At 59.1% G+C, this 21,779-nt stretch overlaps 1 protein-coding gene across 2 annotated transcripts in view; it reads left to right on the top strand.

The window, feature by feature from the left end:
* Positions 1-18,382, top strand: part of TSPAN9 (tetraspanin 9) — a 186,079-nt gene extending 167,697 nt beyond the window's left edge. For both annotated transcript variants that reach the window (XM_065942716.1, XM_065942724.1), the window contains 6 exons: positions 10,099-10,290; positions 10,599-10,673; positions 12,457-12,558; positions 13,180-13,311; positions 13,631-13,714; positions 15,084-18,382. In XM_065942716.1, coding sequence (XP_065798788.1) covers positions 10,099-10,290; positions 10,599-10,673; positions 12,457-12,558; positions 13,180-13,311; positions 13,631-13,714; positions 15,084-15,155 — 657 coding nt within the window. In that variant the 3' untranslated portion in view covers positions 15,156-18,382. The remainder of the gene's footprint in view (positions 1-10,098; positions 10,291-10,598; positions 10,674-12,456; positions 12,559-13,179; positions 13,312-13,630; positions 13,715-15,083) is intronic.
* The last annotated feature ends 3,397 nt before the right edge of the window (positions 18,383-21,779 follow it).

Raw genomic sequence — 21,779 nt, 5'->3', positions numbered from 1 at the left:
GTTCAGTAGGTCCTCGTTGGTTATCTATTTCACGTATAGCAGTGGAAGCCCAGAGATTCATCAGTCATAGCATTTGGAGTCACTTCGAACTGGATTAAAATCCAGCTCAGACAAGATCGTAAACCCCTGATCCTTGGTTTTCTCCTTAGGAAAGTGGACGGTTGGGAAACCACAGGAAGCCCCTTGTCTGGTTTTTGTGGCAAGGCGGGGTTGGCACAGTTCTTGGCGTGGATCCGGATCAGTAGCTGCCAGTTTCCCCATCAGCGTTCTCAGCGTCACCATTGTCATCGTCACCACCATCACGGTCACCCTCCCTGCCCTCCCCACCCTCCTTGTCTGCAGGTTGGTCCCAGGCATGCCCTCTACATCGTGGCTGGCCTTCTTCTCTCCCAGCGTGGACGTGTCCAGGGAACCTTTTCTGATGCCTTTGGGACGCCCTACGTCTAAGCCATGGGGCCTGGTGGGTTAGAACATGGTTTCTGGAGGCAGATTTCCTGCGTTGTTTCACCACCTAACCTCCCAGTGTCTTTGTCCTCCCAGGCTGTGGAACTGGAAGGACGAAAATGACCACCCCGGGGCCCCGCCATTGGGTCGGGAGGATTAAGTGAGGCATGTGGGGCACGTGGTCAGTGTCCCTGGCAGCACAACTTTGGGGGGAGAGTGAAGTCGGGGATAGGGTGGGACGAGGCATGGTCCTCCCTGAACCAATTTTGTGACCTTGGGTGCCAGACCCTGGCCTGGCTACTTTCAGCGAGTGACCTGATCACAGTGAGCACCTTGAGCAATAGAGTGGGCCAGGGTCTCTGGTTCTACTAGGCGGACGAAGAGATGGCAGAGTCTACTCAGGGGTGGGTGAGAAGGGGCCTCAGACTGTCACGTAACTTGGTGCAGAGACCATCACTGTCAGGGGGACTTGAACTTAAGTGACCAGCCCATGCACCCCCCCAACAAAGCGTGTCAGAAATGCCAAGTCCTGGAGTGGGTGGACATGGCTCCCGGTTGGCAATATAAATAATCCGGCTGTGGGCACAGCATCCCTGGAGAGAGGACCAATCATGTTGACCACGTACAGGGCTTAGAGCGGACGTGGGTGTGGGCGGGCTGTCCTGGGGCCAGAGATGGACCTGGTTGTCAGTCTGATCCTTCCCGGTATCTATACATGTAATTAGAGAGTGTTACTTGCTGAACTGGAGCCAGGGAAGACCGTCCTCCTTACATTATTAAAGGGCCTTCGTTCCGTGAGATACTGAATGGAAGAGGCAGCCTTGCTGAATGAGAGGCACCCAGAAATGGATGGTACTTTCACGCTGTGGCTTTTCTTCCTCTCCGGGGGTGGGGGGCGGAGCTGGGGGCAGCTTTCCTCAAACAGGGAGAATGGCCCTCACCCCTTCTCATTCTGTAGGGTGAACTAGAGTGTCCCAGACCATTTGCTCTCTGCCAGAAAGATACGATGTGAATTCAAGGTATCCCTGCATCTTCCAGGGAGTGTGAATAATAGCACGGTACCTTGTATCATTTATATTCCCAGGAACACAGAGTGCTCGGTGGTCATAATCCCGTTCATCCTCCAGGGTCCCTGAGTGCTGGGGAGGTGTTTTTTTCCCTCCTCCCTCAGTCTTTAGTGGAGTGACATCCCAGAAAGGCCAAGCGGCCGGAGATGCTGGGCCATTGCCTTCCTTTGGGGCTTCATATCCATAGATGCGCGGTGCAGATGGTTGTACTTTCTCAGGAAGCCCGCGTGGCCCAGGCTTCAATGTGCACCTTGAAAGGCATCCCTGCCTCCCGCGGCGGCCCCGGTTCCACCTTCCATTCCGTACTTTGATGCTGTCAGCGGTGCCTTTCTCCCCAGATGCATCGAATAAAACAGATGCAGGAGGGAAGGAATATGCTGGTGATGAGAAATCCTCTCTCCAGACTCCTCTGACAAGTATCCGGGTCCTTGGAGCGCTTCCTTCCAACTTCTGGTGACCTTGGGTGCTCAGACAGTGCCTCGCTGTCTGACAGGTCCAGGCTGTCTCCCCATAGCTCCTTTCTGGGTCCAGAACTCAGGCAGCCATGGTACTTGGGGCTCCATGCCCACCCACCCTGCCCTAGCTCTAGGCACCCCGCGTGCACTCACACTCTCCCGAGAGTGCTCCTGGGCGTGGTGGCCTGAGGCTGCCAGTTGTGTCCTGTTGGGTGCTGACAATTCTTGGAGTTGGGTCACCCTCCCTCCACGCTCCCAGCGGTGCGGGGGCAGCCCTCTCACTGACTTGGGGAGCAGAAACCTCCCCCGGAGCCAGGACGGCTGTCTGTCTTCTCCTGAACCTGCTCCCTGCCATTTCAGCCCGCTTCCTCGGCGTGTTCCGAGCAGGATGGAGAATAACTGTGTGCTCTCCCAAGGGGAGGGGGACCCCACGTCCGGGGGCTCCATCCTTGGGGAGCGGGCTTGGGAACACTGGGTTGCGGTGCTCCCCCTGTGACCCTTCTCCCCTGCACCCATCCCCCCCCCGCCCCCCCCGCCCCGCACCCCTGCTTGAGTGGGAAGAAAGTGCGGATCTGCCGGTCTGGTGGCCTGGGTCACTGTGGACGGACCGGTGGGTGATCACGCCCCCTTTGCAAGGCTGGTGGGGGCTTTGTGTCACCCTCTGCTCTTTGGCATCTCGACCACACACCATTCTGTGGTCCTTCTGACCCTGATCCTCGGGCTCCATTCCCTCGGGCCCCCTTGGGGGCTCTGAGCTGGTTCCTACCTCCTTTTGTGTCTCTCCATTGAGTGAGCGGGCCTGTGGTCAGTGTGAGAAGATGGAAAGATGCTGGCACCTGAGAAGGTTGATTTGGGCCCTGCTGTCAGATTTGAGGAGCCCAGATGGCCTGGGAATGGGGGTGCAGGTGGAGGTGGGGGAGGGAGCCCTGGTGCCCTTCAGGCCTTTCTCCCAAATGGAGGGACGGTTTGGAAGAAGCGAGTTGTAAGGGGGCTGTGTTGAAAGAGTGCATGGTAGACCCCCCCACCTCCCAGGTTTACTCCTTGCCTCTCGCTCCCTGGGCATCAGCTGTCCTGGGATCTGGGCCTGATCTCAGCACCCCTGCCCTGGCCTTTGAAGCCCAGAGACAGCCACAGGACTGGTCATCACCCTGGGGTCCCACAGATTCCTGGTTGGAGTGAGCCCAGTGCACTGAGGTCAGGCCAGGAAGTCCAAACAGGTGGGCAGCACTTCAGCAAACAGCCCCTCCTTGTCCCCGTCAGGATCAGAGGGCACCAGCCGGGGGCCAGGGCTTTGGTGCCGGAGCGTTTACCCACATCCGGAGCCCTGACCCCCTGGAGGGAGGAAGCACTGTCTTCATGTCTCCCCCAGCTCAGCTCTTTCATCCCCAGCATTTTTTGGGGGGTGGGCCGTAGTGGGTCTTCACTGTTGCACGTGGGCTTTCTCTAGTTGTAGTGAGAAGGACTACTCTTCATTGCAGTGTGCAAGCTTCTCATTGCAGTGGCTTCTCATTGCAGATCATGGGCTCTAGAGTGCTGGCTCAGAGGTTGTGGAGCTCAGGCTTAGTTACCCCACCACATGTGGGATCTTCCCAGACCAGGGATTGAACCTGTGTCTTCTGCATTAGGAGGTGGATTCTTAACCACTGGACCACCAGGGAAATCCCCCTGCTCCCAGCGCTTTTCAGAGCCTTACATGGCAAGAGGTATTGTGGCAGGACTGACAGGGTGTGCCAGGGGATCGTACTGGGGGCTCCCACATTCCAAATGTCCTTGCAAAGTTCTATGGAGAGAAGGGGACTCAGGAAACATTTACTTTAAGAACTTTATTAGCCTCAGAGATGCATAACTCCCAAATACAACAACCCCGAAGTTTGACTGTATCTAAATGCCCCTAGAACCATCTTAGATAGAGAATAACCTCATTTTCCAATAATCAGCATGTAACTGGGTTTGAGATATGCAAATGCCTTATGTCCTGTTTATTTGGAGGAAAATTTGGCTTAGAAATATGGGTGTGATCTCCCTGTCACCTCTGCCAGCTGGTGCCACTGAGGGCTGTGAAGTTGTGAAGAAATCGAGGGCTTTGAGACAAAGTGTGGTCCAAAAAAGAACGGCCGAGGAATCACACTGACTGAATCACGCACAAGCTCAGTGTGAACCACACCTGTGCTGCGGCGGCCAGCTCGGCCAGAGCCGGTGCAAGCTGGACCACTAGAGGTATGGAGCTCAGAGTGCAGGGGGGGAGTGTGGGGTCTTGCTCTCTGTGCCGACCCCTCCAGTGCTGGAACCTAACTTTCTGTAATGGATGGTGACTCAGAGGTGAAGGCCCTAAGAGCCTTTTTATGGGCCAAGAGAAGGCTGGAAAGGATGTTGTTAGATACGGGACTTAGACAACTTCAAGTCGTGCCGCACTTGAACTTGGTGGACTCCCTGGGCAAAACTAGGACTGAAACATGTTAGCCGTGGGGAAGCGGATTCCTGAGTTAATAAACAAGAATTCTTGACCAATTAGAGTTGTGCTAAAAAGAACGGAGTGTGTTATTAGCTGGTGACCCTGGGGGGCTCAGATGGAAGCTTACCCCTAGGGCTGCAGGTAGGCACGTAGGAGCCCTCTCAGCAGGGGGGGGCACCCCATCCGTGCCCTCATCCTCTTGTCTATTGGGTGACTTGGGGGCTTTGTCCCTTCCTTATGGAATTGGAAGCACTATCCGTGGCCCCGCCTCACTTTGTGGCCGTGACAGTGAATGAGCTGCAGAGCCCCCAGAGGCAAGGATGGCTGCAGCCCCAAGCAGCCCCCCTTCCTGGTCCTGATGCTGCCTCTCCTCGTGATGAAGTTCCTGGCAGTTGGCTTCTCCCAGGGCTGGGCAGGATTGTTACCAGCCAGCAGGTTGGCTGTGAAATTAAAATCATTTCTGTTTGCTCTCTTAGTCTCCACATCCACTAATTTATTAAATGTCGTTAAACGTCCCACTGGGCCCTGGCTTGTAGAGAGCATGGGGACATGCTGAGGCTAAGGGTTTGAGGGCTTCCTTCAAAGCAAAGAGGGCGTGGGGGCCCCTGCAGAGCCACAGAGGCCACGGGGATGAAGGTAGTCAGAGGGTGTGTGGATCTCTGAGAGCCGGGCAGGAAGAGCAGGCGACTTACACAGGCGAAGGGTGGGCTTCAGGTGAGCTGGGGGGAACTTGGTGCCAGATGGGGAAGGAAGTGCGTGGGGGGGAGCTTCTTTTTTAGGTGGGGTTGTGTGTCTGTGTCAGGCCCTGTTCCCAAGCTCTCCCAACCCTCCATCCATCCATCCACCCATCCACCCATCCGTCATCCATCCATCCACCCACCCATCTGTCCATCCATCCATCCATCTATCCATCCAACCATACTTACATACATGCACACATGTATCCATTCATCCATCCATCTATATATATATATATATATATATACATGTATACATCTATTCATCCGTCCATCCGTCCATCTATTCATCCATCCATCTATCCATCCATACACACATCTATTCATCCATCCATCCACCTGTCCATCCATCCTTCCCTCCATCCATCCATCTACTCACCCATCCACTCATTCATGGAATGAATGTTTCTGTAGTATCCAGGCATGTTCTGGGCCCCACGATGGGAGTGAAATGCCTGAGCTGTGAACCTGGCCTGGAGGTGCTGGTGTTTTCCTGGGGGTGGGCAGCACATTTACACAGAGGGCTGGGCAGGGGTGTTCAACCCTGGTGCAAAAGGTCACCCCAGGGAAGGCTGTCCCGCATGCAGGGGAAATGGTGGCCACTGTGGGGGCCACAGGCAGTGGCTGTCCCTGGGCTCTAAGCAAGTTGGGGGCATGGCGCTCAAGAGGGAGGTTGGTTCAGGGGAGGTTATGGCTTCACTCCCAGAGAACTGGGCTGCTACGTGAAAAATACATTAGGACATGTGGCAGAAACATATATTAAAACTACAAATCAATGTGGTTTCAACTGAAGACGGGAAAATGCCATGGGGGTATTGGCTAATTACAGTAGACTTGATCAATGAGGCCGTAGCCTGCTGGTCTCAGTCTGCCTGCTGTGCATCTGTCAGATGGGCCCAGGGTGATGAGGAAGATGCTGGCTCTGAAAGGTGAGCCTGGAGGAGGCAGATCTGTGGGCCCTGCCAAGGGGAGGCACTGCTCTATGCTGAAGTCACCAGCAAATACAAGGGTTTGCCCACAGCTGGAAGTGGGTTCATTCGGAGCTCCAGTGGAAAATACTTGGAAGTGCCCTTGGTTGGGGGTGGGGCAAGAGGCAGGGAGGCTTGGTGATCAGGGTGGCCCCTGGATGCCTGCCACGCTCGGCTGGTATAGTGAGGTGCCTGGTGTCTTTGGGTTGGGAGGTTGGCTGGGTCCTGGTTTCCGAGTCACCCTGCCTTCTCCCAGAGGTTCTTCCAGCTGTGGGCTTGACTCTAGCTGGTGGGGGTCTGAGACAACACGTTGCTTTGGGGAAGAAATGTCCCCGAATGCCATCAGCAGTGGCCTTTAGGCAGGGATGTGGGTGTGGGTTTGAGGGGAAGATGCAGGACTTGGGTCCCAGCTACTGGCAGCTTGGGATGGGGGCTGCCCTGCTGTTGGCAGCAGGCCCTACCTGAGTCTTACCTGGGGCAAGGTGATCTAGGGCAGGAAGTGAAAAGGAAGCAGGGGTGGGAGTCGGGGAGCAGCTCCCCCTCCTAGGCAGGCTCTGGGGAGCTGGCACGGCATGTCAGAGGCTGGAAGCGTGAAGTCAGAGATGATGACCAGCGCCTAGAGGTTTTGAGCTTTTGAGGCTTCTTTCCCACATGGGAGCCCTTCCCCTAGGAGGGACTTGGGGATCCCCCGGGGCCCACTCTCAGCCTCAGTGAGGTGGGGGGAGCTGGAGTGTCATCCCTTGGTACCTCGGATGCTGGCGTTTCTTGCATCAAATGTACTGCCTACTACCCTGAGGACCTTCCCAGGCCTGGGGCTGGTGGGGGCAGGGGGCGGGGGGCGTCTCCAGCACAGAGTGTCTGGTGGCTCTGGGGGTCCCAAAGCCTACCTCCTTACCCATAGTGAGCTGGCAGCTGCAAGGTTTCCTGTTATTCATTCCAGGGTCTGGCTTGTAGAGCCTTAAATCTTGAGCGTGGAGAGCATGAATTTCCATGGGGTGATTAATGAAAGAAAAATTGAGTCGGCAGCACAGAAAGTGACCGGGTTGAAGAGAGTCAGTGACAGGTTGGATGGTCTCCGCGCCTCTCTGCCAATCCGGAGCTCTGACCCGACTGGGGGGCGCCACCTGCTGGTTGCGGGGATGGTGGCACCCAGCCCCCGGCTGAGCCGAGTGGACGCGCCCCGTAAGGGGGGGGCTCTGGGCCTGGTGTGCCCACGCTTTGGAGCCTCGGAGCCTTGGCCCTGTGCCTCTGGGGCTGCTGCGGGCATGGGGCTAGGGTGGCTCTCCATGGCGTGGGGACCCAGCAGCTGCTCTGGTCACCCAGCTCCATCACTGCAGCTCTGGGGGCGGGGGGCGTCTCTGGTTTAGGGGTGCTTCCCAAGTGGCTCAGCAGGTAAAGAATCCATCTGCAGTGCAGGAGACACAGGAAAAGCAGGTTCAATCCCTGGGTTGGGAAAATCCCCTGGAGGAGGGCAGGGCAGCCTACTCCAGTATTCTTGCCTGGAGAATCCTCATGGACAGAGGAGCCTGGAGGGCTACAGTCCATGGGGTCGCAATGAGTCGGACACGACTGAGCAGAAGCACATGGGTTTAGTGACGGTGGGAAAAGCCCCACTTCCTTTGTCGTGTCCCGTCTGGACCGCCTTCCTGTCTCCCCATTTATCAAAATCCTGCTCATTCGTCAAAGCCCAGCAAGCCCCTCTGACTGCCTCTTGAGTTGGAGCATCTCTCCGCACTCCCGCCCAGCGCCCTGCCCCGCCACCTGGTCACTGCAGTGGCCTGACTGCTCGCCTGCCCCCTTTGCCCTCCATTGGCCTGTTCTCCACACAACAGCCAGAGTGACCTACTGGGATTTCAATCCCAGATCACGTCCCTGACCTGCTCCCGGCTCGCCATCTCACCAAGAAAAGACGCTGTGAGGTCCCGCCCACCGGTCCCCACCATTGTCACCTTGCTCCCCCGTCCCCTGCCTGCAGCTGGTCAGGCTCACCCCCAGCCAGGGCTTTTCACCTGCTGTCTCCTCTGGAACTTCCTTCCCCGTTATTCACATGGTTCACCTCTTCTGGTGCCTAGCCGCTCAGTCATGTCCGACTCCTTTGCGATCCCACGGACTGCAGCCCGCCAGGCTCCTCTGTCCATGGGATTCTCCAGGCAAGAATGCTGGAGTGGGTTGCCATGCCCTCCTCCAGGGGATCCTCCTGACCCAGGGATCGGACTCCCATCTCCTGTGTCTCCTGCACTGACAGATGATTTCTTTATCATTGGGAAGCCCCTCCTCTTGTGGGCCCCTCCTCAAATGACACTTTCTGAGAGGCCTTCCCTGACCCTCCCCCCCCCACCCCTGATACTTCTGACTCTTTCTCATCTTGACTTCTTTTTCTTCACCGCACCTGGACTTTGTCTTCTGTTTGCTTCTGTGACGTCTGCGTCCCGCACTTCCCCAGGGTTTCTCCCCTGGGCTCAGGGCAGGGCCTGGCTCTCCTGAGCGGCAGCGCCATTCCAGTTTGTGGAACAGATGAGAGAGGAAGTGTGTCTCCTCCAGGAGCCTCTGGCCCTGCCCGGCTTCCCGCTCTCCGCCTGCACGTGGCTGCCCAGCCTTCGCTGCCACGTGTTTGCTCCCTGGAGGCTTGGGTTCTGAGCGTCGCAGCCTGGCACCTGGCGCATGAAATGTCACCCAGAGGCCAGCGCCTGGCCCTGTCACCCTCTCCACAGGGTTTATTTCTTTTAAATTCTCCCAGTGGTCCTGAAGAGGCGGGCAGTGTCTCATTCTCCACCTGCCCCATCCACATGTCTGCGGGGCTGCCCCTCCACCTGGCACCTGAGCTCTGGGCCACTCACCTGTTCCCCGAGCATACAGTCTGGGAAGCTGTGCTTCCCTGGCTCCCATCTGGCCCCAGGGAAGGCAGCTCCCTAACACCAGAACCACTGTGCTAACAACTCTGCTCTTGTTTAATCGCTCAGTCGTGTCCGACTCTGCAACCCCTGTAGGAGCCTCCGTAGCCCTCCAGGCTCCTCTGTTTATGGGCTTCTCCAGCCAAGAATACTGGAGTGGGTTGCCACGCCCTCCTGCAGGGGATCTTTCCAACCCAGGGAAAGAACCCACATCTCCTATGTCTCCTGCTTTGGCAGGTGGATTCTTTATGCCAGAGCCACCAGGGAAGCCTGTGGCTGTAGGTCCTCAGTAAATACCTGTTGACTGATTAACTTAGGCTCCGCGGGGGTGGAGGAGGGAGTGTCAGTTTATGGAGCGGAAGACAGGCCGCTGTGGAAACTGCATCGTTGTGGGCATCCTAGCCCCAGGGGAGCTGTGCAGCAGAGCGGGCTCTGGTTGGGTGCGGCTGCCAGCTTCCTGGGGGTGTGTGGGGAGTGGTGGGCCCTGCCCCGCACGCCGGCCAGCCCCTCAGCCAGACCAGGGAGCTCCTTCCTATTTCCATCTCTCTGGAATTTGTTCTTCCCGCTCCTGAGGACCATGGGCAAGTGCCCCTTCCCGTCAGGGCAGCGGGACACAGTCGCAGCAGAATCTGGCTCTTAGGAACTGGGTTCTGAGGCTCTCTCCCAAAGCCCGCACTTGCTTCCGTGGCCACCGTGGCCCCACGCCATCCCCTCTCCTTCCTGAGCTCCAGGCCCTCCTCTGCCCAGTGGGAGACCCACAGCATTGCGTGTGCAGCTGGGACCTTCGTGTTTGTCACGTGATCTCCCTGCCCTGTTTAATCTGTCTGCATTGAAGTGACCCTACAGGGGTCATGAAGCTGGTCTCATCCCACTTGCCAGATGAGGAGACTGAGACATGGAGAGCTTTGTGCAGGTCACACCCCCCAGTGTCGTTCGGGCCCATGGTACCCGCTCTGAGTCCCATGGTTGGGGCCGGGGATGGGGTGGGAGGGGGTGAGGGGGCAGGGATGGTGGGGGCGGGACAGGCGGTCTTCCGAGCCCCATGGAGACGGATTCGGGCTAACAGGCTTTCCTTTCTCTGCAGCTGTGTGGCTGTGGGCTGCTTGGAGTGGGCATTTGGCTGTCCGTGTCGCAAGGCAACTTTGCCACCTTCTCCCCCAGCTTCCCCTCGCTGTCAGCAGCCAACCTGGTCATCGCCATAGGCACCATCGTCATGGTGACGGGGTTCCTCGGCTGCCTGGGGGCCATCAAGGAGAACAGGTGCCTCCTCCTCAGTGTAAGTTGGACTCCTGCCCCCCAGACCCCAAGTCCCCTCGCCCCCTTAGTCCCCCAGCCCCCCAGCCCTCTGAACACTGGGGCCACTGGGTGTCCGGCCTGAGCGCCTAGAATGACCATGCCCTTCTTCCTCCTGATTGGCTACCCCTGGCCTGGGTGCCCCTCCCACTCCTTGATTGGCTGTCAGGCTTCATCTCCCTCCCCTGCCCACATGGGATCCCTACCTGGGGAGCCTGCCCCCTGCCAGCCTATTTGCACCTTGTCCCCCTCTCACGACCACGTGCCCATGCCTGCACCTTCTCATTCCAGTTCTTCATCGTCCTGTTGATCATCCTCCTGGCAGAGCTGATCTTAATTATCCTCTTCTTTGTCTACATGGACAAGGTAAGACTTCCAGGAGGGGAGGGAGTGTGTGGAGTTTCATTGCCCGTGAGGTTGGGTCAGGGAATCTGGAGGAAAAGCACTGACAGGTTGTATCTCTGAGAGGAGGGCTTTTGGTGGGGGCAGCATGGGGCTCACCCGCTTGTGTTGTCTGAGGAAGTGTGTGTGGGGTGTGTTGCTCAGTCGTGTCTGACACTTTGAGACCCCATGGACTGTAACGTGCCGGGCTCCTCTGTCCATGGGATTTCCCAGGCAAGACCACTGGAGTGGGTTGCTATTTGCTACTCCAGGGGATCTTCCTGACTCAGGGATTAACTTGCATGTCTTAGGATGTAGACCCTCTAGTCACCCAGGGATGCCCTAACCCGAGCCCTAACTGGGGAGCACCACTGAGCTCCCTGTCACTGGGAGCATTCAAGCATAGCTGTGCTGACCACTTGGAGAAGGGTCAAGTTCTCCAAGAACTTGAGAAGCCCCAAATTCTTGAAGTTCTCCAACTTATTGAAGTTCTTCTCCAAGAAGAACTTCTCTATGAACTTGGAGTTCTTCTCCAAGAACTTGAAAAGTTCATATTTTAGGCCGGAAACCCTGTGCCCCAAGTTCCTGGGCTGAAGTATGGAAAAGTTCATATCCTTTTCTAGAGGCCTTTGGGGACAGGGAGCTGATCTCATGGGCTTCCCTGATAGCTCAGTTGGTAAAGAATCCGCCTGCAACGCAAGAGACCCCAGTTCGATTCCTGGGTCGGGAAGATCCGTTGGAGAAGGGATAGGCTACGCACTCCAGTATTCTTGTCCTTTCCTTGTGGCTCAGCTGGTAAAGAATCCGCCTGCAAAGTGGGAGACCTGGGTTCGATCCCTGGGTTGGGAAGATCCCCTGGAGAAAGAAAGGCTACCCACTCCAGTATTCTGGCCTAGAGAATTCTATGGACTGTATAGTCCACGGGATCACAAAGAGTTGGACACGACTGAGAAAATGACTTTCACTCACTCACTTCAGCTGATCTCAGGCTGCACTGAGGATTAAGGAGCTTAAGAGGGACTAACCTCTGTCCAGGCTGGAGAGTTCCCCACCCAATTGGGGAACTTCCTCTGGGACCACCAAGAATGATTGGCCAAGTGTGCAGACTTAGCATTCAGGGGCTCTTCTGGTTCATGGTAACCAGAACCATATAACCATCTGCCGCTTGGGTCCTGAAGGAGTCTCCCAGGCCACACCGAGAGGGAGAGTCATTATTAGGGTTAGAAGCAGTGATTCCTTTGCATCTGTAAAAAAGGAGCCACTGATAATATTGAGAGATGGCTGCGGGCCGGCCCTGTTCTTGGTCTTCATGGGAATCATTCCTTTAATTCTCACAACCGTCTCCGAGGTGGATGTTATGTGCCAGTGTTACAGATAAGGCAGAGGTGGGAGAGGGTAAGCGACTTGCTAGCGAGGGGTGGTCCCACACTCCGGACAGCGGCTCTGCGCCCTGCAGTTCCCAGGGTGTGTTTCTGCAGGGCCAGCGTGGGGCGTGGGATGCCGTGGGCCAGGGGGCAGCGTGGCCTGTGAGGGGGGCGTGTCCTGGGAGCACGGGAGCTGTGGGGGGGCTTGTGCTGTCTCCGCCTCTGAGGGTCCCTGCTCCCTCCTGAAACACTCGGCTCTCACGGGGATCACCTCCGGACCCCAGCGGGCCTCCCCCATGAGTTGGCGGGGCCAGCACTCATGGCTGACCTGGGTGACCTGGGGAGAGGGGCGGCCTCCTGGTCCCCCTCCCCGACCCCAGCCTGAGTCTGCCCTCGCCCGACAGGTGAATGAGAATGCCAAGAAGGACTTGAAGGAGGGCCTGCTACTCTACAACTCGGAGAACAACGTGGGGCTGAAGAACGCCTGGAACATCATCCAGGCAGAGGTGAGGGCTGGGGGCGGGGGCAGGTGTGGGTGGGAGGCGGGGCCTGGGCCTCGGACGCCACCCCCCAGCCCTGGCTGGGCCGCTGGCTCTCTGGGTCAGACATGGCGCTCTGGCCGGCAGCTGCAGCGGGGCGGCTGGGTGGGCGGTGGGCTGTGCGGGGGCCTGGATGTGGCCAGCAGCCATCCGAGGGGCTGGGAGCTGGGAATCAAGACAGACAGTCAGGAGGGCAGCTCCTCCATCCCATCCTTTCTGAAGCTTCAGCACGAATGACAGTATTTTAGCAACAGGTCTGCCTCCCCGCTTGTGACTCAGGAAACCCTGTTCTAAGAGGAAACGTGTCTATGTAGCTCCATGTGGAGCCTGGGGAGGGGCTGCCGTCACTAAGCCAAGAGCTGGGGGCAGACAAGCAGAGGGCTGAGTGCTCTGCCCAGCGCCCAGCACCCCGCTCAGAGAGCAGGCGGCCGCCCTCCAGGAAGGAGATATCATTCTGTCCCCTGGGCCTGGCTGGGGCCCAGAGAAGGGACAAGCAAGCTGGCCTCTGGGTGCTAGCTCCCATGGGGCCGGGAGGCAGGGAAAGGACCGAGCTGGACCCGTCTAATGCGCCCCCACCCATCCCCACAGATGCACTGCTGCGGTGTCACCGACTACAGGGACTGGTTCTCGGTGCTGGGGGAGAACACGGTCCCCGACCGCTGCTGCATGGAGAACTCCCAGGGCTGCGGACAAAACAACACCACCCTCGTGTGGAGGACGGTGAGGCTGGGCACCCCAGGGGCCCCTGGGTGGACAGTCTGGGTGGGGACGGGGGTTGGCCCAGGACACTAAGGAGGTGGCTTAATGTGGGATGGGTGAGGGCACGCAGGCCTGAAGCCGAAAGGCAGTGGCAAGTGAGCGTCTGGGCCCATGTCTCGAGGGGGTCAGAGTCGGGTAGGAGTGGGCTCTGGGGCTGTGCAGTGGGGCCTTGTGGACGGAACCGGGGTGGGGGCGGGGTCCAAAGGGAAGTGAGGTGGGGGCTGGGCAGGAGGGCCCACGGTTCACCCCAGTACCTGAAGCTGTGGTCCTCACTCCCCAGGGCTGCTACGAGAAGGTCAAACAGTGGTTTGCTGACAATAAGCATGTGCTCGGCACGGTGGGGATGTGCCTTCTAATCACACAGGTAAGGGGGCCGTCCTGCCAGCCCGAGGGAGACCCCTCCCCGCAGGGCCTGCGCCCCCCACCCAGGGCCTGCCCGAGGCTCCTCACGTCCCCCTGAGCCGTGGGCCTGTGCTGGTCTTGCAGGAAGGGCTGGCTGGGACAGGCCTCTCCCCGCCAGGCACGGGGACCTTTATTACCTTGTGAGCCAGCCGCACGGCAGCAGTGTGAGCAAGGCCCAGGGGCGGCCTCCTCGGGGTCCGTCCCGTACCAGCACCTGTGTGAGTGCGTCACGTGGCCCACGGCTGCGTTCCTTTGCCTTCGTTTCCACATCTGTGTAGTGGACTCGATCACGGGTCACTTCTTACCACTTCTTGTGTGGGTTTGATACCCGGAACGCTGGGCCGGGAGGGCGCTCAGGAAGGGCCAGCAGCCCTTGGTCTGCGTTTTGTGGGTGGCTGTGCTGTACGGCCCAGCATGGGAGACAGAGAAGGATGCCAAGGAGACCCTCAGCTCCTTCTTGGACGAGGAGGCTGACGTGGTGGGAACAGGAGACCCCCCGTCTTTCTGGGCCCAGGAGCATTGGGGGCGCCCTCCTCGCCCAGTTGTGTGTAACTCTTACCCCTGGGGAGCCCCAGTCCCTGACCGGTGGGTCCACAGAGAGATGGACGTCCTGCTCGAAGTCCCCTTTCTTCCCTAAACCCTGGGGCCTGTGGTTTGGACTGAGTCTGCTGGTCGAAGAGCCTTCGAGCTTGGCGGATGAGCCACTGTGCCCGCTCGGGGCTCCGACGGGAGACAGGCCAGTGGGAGAAGGTTGTGTGGTTCCGAGTTGGGCTCAGGTCAGGGCGGCCTGCGGCAAGGCCCGAAGCAGGACGCTGGGGCTGGGCTGGGTCCAGCCCCCGGTCTCCAGGGTCACGGAGGCAGTGAGTGTCCCCGGACGGTGGGTCCGTGGTGTGTGCTGCTGCCCGAGGGGCGGGCAGGCTGCCCTCTTGCTCCTCCAGTGCGTCAGGACCCAGGGGGTGCGGGGACACAGGTGGCCATCAACATCCTCCCAAGGCAGCAGCCATGAGCCCCGGAACTCTGCGGGAGCCATCGGCGGGCTCCCAGAGTTCCTGCCGCCTCCCCATCGACTCCCCAGCTCCTCAGCCCCCTGCTGTTTAGGTTCAGGCCCCTGTCCTCACCATGATCTGAAACAGCAGGTTTCTGGGCCTTGCAGCTGTGTGACATCCAGCCTGGACAGTCCGAGCCGAGGTCCCCATGTGCGGCCCGCCTCAGCTCTGCTTCGCCCTTGCACCCCGCTCCGCATGGCATCTGCATAATGGGAAGGGCTCCCCCGCGGGTGCTGGGTGCCCCCTGGTCCCCCGTCTAAGGCCCCTTGGCCCCATGTCTTTCAGATTCTGGGCATGGCCTTCTCCATGACCCTCTTCCAGCACATCCACCGGACTGGGAAAAAGTACGATGCCTGAGCGGCTGGCGGAGCGCCCCGGCCCCCGCGGACACTGTGCGAGGGAAGAGGCCTTCAGCTTTGTGTTGCCTGCACCTCCAGACTGCTGACCCCCGCATCCCCGCCCTGGCCTGCCTTCCCGGCCACCTGCCGAAGCCTTGTCGGTGGGCGGAGGCCAGGGGCGGGGGAGGAAACGCAGAGACCTTGGGGGTGCTGAGGTGCCCAGATTCCTGTGTATTTGCCAAAGAAGACAGGGTGGGCAGGTGGGAGCGTGCTCCAGGAGCCCCCAGCACTGACGCGTTTCTGCCCTGTCTTTTTCCTCAGCTGACACTTTGTTCCCCGCATGGCATGGGGTGGGGGTGGGGGCGCTCAGGGCTGCCTTCTGGTGGAGAGACTGCCCGGGAGCGGCCCTGGTGGCCCCGAGCCACCCAGAGGTGGGGGGCGCACTGGCAGGGGCCGGCTGACCGTCTCCATGCCGGGCTGTGGGAGCGTCTCACCCAGGCATTTTATACCTTACAGTGTAACTTTTTTTATTTTATTTTACTCTGATTATGATTATTCAGGAATACTATCTCTCAGATAAGTTTAGGTTAGCTTTCTGATTTGTAACTTTGTACTGCGTTGATTTCTGTAACGGTTTGGTTTTCTTTCGGCGGGTGGGGGACGGGAAGGGACAGGGCACGTCCGTTTGTCTGGTTTCTATCAGGACAGACCACTGGGCACACTCAGGAGGCTGCGGCCAGGATGCACTGAGGGAGGGGGGAGCCTGGGGAAGGCGGCAGGGGAGACGGGGGTGGGGGCGGGAGGCATAGGATGGAAGCGAGACAGAGGGCAGGGGGTCTTCTGGGAACTGGGGGTGCTTTGCCAGGAACGAGGTGGAGCAGGCGTGGGTCCTTACGCGTCTCTGATGAGCAGTTCTTTTTCCTTCTTCCTCCCGCCCGCCCTCTGCGGGCTGGGAGGCTCCCCTTCCACCCCTTGCGGGGGATTCCCGCGACAGGTTCTGCAAACCCGTTATTTCACAGACATTCCTGCTAGAAACTCTCGGACAAATACCTCTCTAGTTCAGATGCTGCTCACTCTCTCACATTGCTTCTGGAAGGGGAAGCAGTCCTTCCGTGGAGCTGCTCAGACGTGACAGAGGACCTGCGACCTCCAGAGGGGAGGGGTGGGGGAAGCCGTGATGGTCTGGCTGGAGTCACTGCCAGGAGGGAGGGAGGGAGAGGTGGATATCCACCTGGCTTCCAGAACCCTCAGCTCCTTGCTTGGGGTTCACTGATGCGGCGGTGGCTGGCGATCATGTCTTCTGCAACCCTAAGGGGAAGCACAGAAAACTCGAGGAAACCCAGAGGGATCCTGTTATGGTGGCCCCAGGACAAAGCAACCTGAGTCAGGGCCTGGAGATGAACAGCTGGGGGACGTCCGACCACAACCAGGTGCCCCCACCAGGGCTCACGCTGGTCTAAGCAAGTTGTACAGTTGAAACATAAGTTAAGAATCTATAGGGCTGAGCTTGGAAAGGTTCCTCACCAGCTAACACTTACCCAGATGGGGCCTCACCTGGGCGCTGCCTTTGTCCTGCACCATTTGGCTGGGTGCCCCGACCGCCCCATCTCCTCCCCAGCCTGTGTGTCCAAGAGCTGACACCCAGCCAGCACCCCCTTCTCCCCTTAAGCACAAGAGGGTTGGGACCAGCAGTGTGGAACTTCTGTGTGCTCAGGGGTCGTGCTTCTGGGTGTGGGGAGCGGAGAAAAGGGTGGTCTCAGTGAGCTGGGCGGAGTGGAGACCATCTCCCGAGATAGGAATGGGGGTGCCTGTGGGCAAGCTTGTGGGCAGGGTTTGGGTGGAGGACAGGCCAGTGCAACATGTGACTGGCCCTCCCCACGCTCTGGGCCTGACTTCTTGGAAAGGAGCTTCAGTGGGTCCCCTGGGAACCCAGGTCTGCAGAGCCCAGAATAGATGTGCACCCTGCCCCCTCGAGGCACCCTCAGCAAACTAGGATTTGAGTGGCGCATTGGGACTGCTGCATAATGAGTTTGTGTTGAGGGGGGTTGTTTATGCCTATCAATGCAATTTTAAAGTTTTGTTAAAATCAACAGCAAAAGCCTAGTACCTTGGGGGTGTATGGGTCTCCCTGGAATCTTATGTTTCTGGAGCTTCGGGGGTGCCCTCCGGCCCTGGGGCCCTTGCCTCAGTCTCCCTCCTCCTGCCAGCCACCCCACCTCGTCCATCTGTCTGCAGAGCCTTGTCCACAGTTCCCCCAACTGCCTTCTTGCCTGACCCTGTGCTTGGCTGATCGGTCATTTGGCTGCATCCGCACAGGGCAGCAGACTCCGTGTACCGGGGAAGAGCCCTTCTGCGATCCTTCTTCTGTCGTGCAGAGCGGTTCCCCTGCGGCACAGAGGCACGCTGCGTGCTGTCTGTGATGGCGCTCAACATCCTCTCGGTGTCTCTCGACTCCAGGCTCACGCCAGAGTTACCTGAGTCAGTCCCCTTCCTGGCAGCTCCCTCCCCAGGCCAGAGTCAGTTCCAGGGGGTCTGATGCAGGCAGGTTAGAGTGGACTCCGAGGTCAAGGTTCTGCAGCCTTTAGGGGCATGCCTGCCTCCACCCGGCCTTTCTCTGCAGCCAGGTGGGTGCAGGACAGGTGGGCGAGCAGGGCTGAGCACTGCCCCTAGGGGCAGCAGCTGGTGCGACCCCCCCACCCCCCAGCTCCCCCCGGCCGGTGTGGGCCTCTCACTCTGGCAAGGCTGCTGACCACCCCCTGCCCCCCGCGAGACCCTCAAGCAGGTGTTCTGGTTTGACCCGGGCCAGCTGGCCATCCCTCCTTGCTCTGGTGGCCAAAGCGTGGTCCAGGTGGATGGAAAGGAGGTCGCCGCCTCTCCGGCCCCTGCCCACCGCTGGGTGGAGGTGCTAACAGCAGGGACCCGGCCGGACAGAGTGGGGAGGTGCCTTGCAGGGCTGGCCTCTGGTGTTCCCGTCCTCCCATCCTCCCCTCCACCGCCGGGAGGCCGGGTCCCAGGGTGCATCCCCGCGTCCCTCCGGACCGGGCCCCCCCCGTCGAGGGTGAGGCCGGGGCTCCAGCCCGCACCCCGTCCCCCGGGGCGACACGGCCGGGCAGTGTCCCACAGGCTGGTTTCAGTGCACTTTCCTGCTTGCGATGCCGTGTCTACACGCTTCCTTCATCCTGGTCCTGGCTGTGGAACGCCATGTTTTTAGCATGTTTTTAAATAAAAACTGGTAACGTGTCAAAAGCACACGCAGGCTGTCTCTGTGGTGTTCTCGAGTCCCCGCAGCCGTGAAGGTGGCCTCTCCCACGAGGCGATTGGTGTGCCCTCCGGCCTTGTCCACGCTGAGCCCAGGGCAGGGGGCTCTCCTACCCTCCTCGGGCCCCGGCTACAGATCTGCAGGTGGGCACCCTGCCTCTCTGGGGACCAAGCAGTCCTCACGCCCGCCCCCCACCCCGGCCTGGTCAGCGGATGCAGGCTTTGTCAGGGGCCAGTTTAAGTGGTCTGAGCTGGCCGCGTGAGAGGCCAGCTCCCAGCTCCGTGTCTTTCACCTGCCACAGAGGGCTTGTCCTGTGGGCTGGCTTCATACGTGTGTGTAGGAGGGGTCCGTGAACAAGTCATCCATGGCCCCTGTGGGGTGGGGCTGTCAGTGTTAAGTACCTGTGATGTTTCTGGGGTTCTTGTGGGCCTGATGTCTCGCCGCGGGACTGAGGGGACCTCACAGTGTGACCTGGCCTGGGACACACCCATCAGCGTGAGATGCTTGTCGGTGGTGGGGAGGGGGGCCTTGGAACCTCGAGAGCCCTGATCTACTGGCTGCAGTTGGATGCTCCCCGGCTCCCCGGCTGGGGCTCTGGTTTGTGGTTTTCCTCTGCCATCATTGTCCTGGTGACAAGGCGCAGAAGGCTGGTTGATGGGCTGGGCAGGAAGGAAGGGTGGGTGCAGCTCGGGATCTCGAATCCCTCCTCGGGGGGAGGCCAGGCTGGCACTACTTGTCCTGATCACCCACCTTGGGGCCCCTTCCCATGGCTGCCATGTTCCAAAGCCCCTGAGGCTTTGCCGAGGATTGAGGGGGTCTGAGGTGACCCCCTCAAAGGTCCAGATGGAGTGGGGGCCCCTGAGAGCCTCCCCAAGGATGGTTACCAGAAGGGGCCGGTGCCCCTGAGTCATCCACTAAGGACCAACCAAGTCATAGGACCGTGGTGGGGCTGATCCCCCTTCCCGTCCTGCTCTCACTCCTGCCCCCAGCCCGTGGACGCCCCAAGGGGATGCCCACCCAGCCCCTGTGCTATCTGCTCTGGGGAGCAGAGTGCAGCCGGCCGACTCCCTGGGCCCCGGAGCATCCTGGCTGCACCATGAGCGCTGGGCGCCTGTCAACTGAGCTAAGTAACGTGAGCGGATGGTGCCCTGGTCGGGCAGGGACCACAGCCTGTGAGCTGGTGGGAGAGCTTGAACCCTGCTCTTGAAGAGTAGAGGGAGCCCCTGAGAGGTTGAAGCCTGGTGTGATAAGCGCCAGCCCACCGGCTGCAGCGTGACAACCAAGGGAGCTATACCAGCGGGATGCGGGGAAAGTGAGAGGGACCCACGGGAGGACTGACAGGCCGTGGTGATGGACCAGATTCTGACCTTCCCGCTGTCCCTCCCGGCCATTGTGAGTGCCTCTCCCAACAGGAGAGGGCTCCTGGAACCCAACAGAGGCTTCATGGGTCTCATATGCAGGGGATGGGGCAGGCGGGGAGGAGAGGGCTGCAGGCTGTAACTGAATCTCTCGTTTGGTTGATGCTGATTTGCAGCTCCTGAAATGCTTTTGTGCTCTCTATAAATCCCTCCTGACCACAACTGTTTTATTGGCTGTCACTGAGCCTGAGCTTTCAGCCTTAGGGAGGCACCATCTCTGGGTGGTCTGGGTGGAAAGAGCTCTAGTTGTGGGGCTGGAGCCTGGGTTCGGCTCCCACTCTGCACATGGCTGGTGTCCACGTGAGCACTGGGTTCTCACTGAACATGTCTTGGTTTCGTCATCTGCAAAATGAAGATACTACTATTTTGCAGAATTAAATCCTCAGGATTTAATTTGTGAGGATTAAATAAAAGTGTGCATGTAAAGACATTAGCTTGTTCCCAGACCAGAGTAGGCACTTGGGCAAGAAACTGGCCAAGTCTGGGACGTCAGGAGTCCCCAGACAAGAGGTGGAACTCCAAGGAAGAGCATCCCCTGGCTGAAAACTAGGGGTGCAAGAGCGTGATCTGGAGGGGGAGCTGGGGTGTGGAGGGGGGAGAGAGCTCCGGAGGAGACCCGTGGACATGGACATGAGTGGTCCCTCCCCCTCCCCGAGCCTGCGCTGCTCTGCTGGCCCAGTAGCAGCATTCAATAATCCACGGAAGTCAGACGGAAGTCAGATAAAGGGGATGTCATTTTGGACACCAGAATATCGGCTTTGCACGTGGTCCGTCTTACAGCATCCGGCAAAGACTAGGAGGCTATTGATTTAGCCATCTTGCTTCTGCTGATGTAATGACAGCTGTGGTGGGCTAATGCATCTCCTCAAACTAACAAAAAGAACGAGTCCAGGCTGTCTGGCTGCCTCCAGGCAAGAATACTGGAGTGGGTTGCCATTTCCTGCTCCAGGGCATCTTCCGAACCCAGGGATCGAACCTGTGTCTCCTGCATCGTAGGCAGGTTCTTACTGTCTGAGCCAGCAGGGGAGCGCCCCTGGATGCCGAGCAGAGGGGGGACAGTGTGGCCAAGCCACACTGCGCTCTGCGGGTATGCTGGTGGAGCCTTCTGCTGCCAGAGAGGTTTCTTCCAGTGGCTGGGGAGTTCAGGGTCCAGCCTTGCCCAGCGTCCAGAGCAGGGCTGATCCGACACGTGGAAAGGCAGAGCCATCCCATCGGTCAGCGGCGTCAAGAAGCTCCTTGCCTTTTGCCTCCCTTCCCCCACCCCACTGGATTCCTGCAGCCCGTGTTGTCTCAGCAGATGCCCACTCTCTGTCAGAGACCCCGGATCCTCAGAGGACTCCGCCTTCTTGCTTACTGGTTGGCAATTCAGGAGCAGCATGTGAAATTAGACCCCTGATCCCCGACCTGTAATCCCTAACCCCCAGTTAGGGATTCGGAGATAGTTAGGACGACATTTACAAAGTCTGCTGGAAACTGTCCCCTTCTCTAGAAGCAGTGCCCAGCCAGTGGGAACAGGAGCCCTCTTGGCTCTGGCTGGCCTGGCTGTTGACAAAGTGCAGAGACGTGGACGGTGTGGACTTTGCTGATGGACAGGGCCGGGCTCACGCTTTACTGACCATCCTCTTCAACCCTGGACTCCCTCCCCCCGCCTCACTGTGGCCTCACCTTTCTGCTCAGTCATCGCTGGACGCAGGAGGAAAGGGGAGGCAGGGCTTCCTGTACCACCACCCGCAGCCTGTCCATCCTCAAGCCAGGGGCAGGAGGGAACAGGGTCCAGCCTGAGGCAGCCCACCGCTGCCACCTTTGCTCGGAGCTGACACTGGTGGGCGGGCAGAGGTGAGCAGGGCCCTGACCAGTGTGGTGTGTGGGTTTCCTATCGGGACCTCTCCCCCCATCACTTCAGCACGCAGCGGGGCTTCTGACAAGCCAACAGCAGAGAAGGGACAGTGAAGACTGCAGCCCTGGA

The sequence above is a fragment of the Muntiacus reevesi genome, chromosome 1, assembly GCF_963930625.1.
Source record: "Muntiacus reevesi chromosome 1, mMunRee1.1, whole genome shotgun sequence".
In the NCBI taxonomy this organism is placed as follows: Eukaryota; Metazoa; Chordata; class Mammalia; order Artiodactyla; family Cervidae; genus Muntiacus; species Muntiacus reevesi.
The sequence above is the reverse complement of the archived record's forward strand: the minus strand, read 5'-3'. Positions and strand labels throughout refer to the sequence as shown.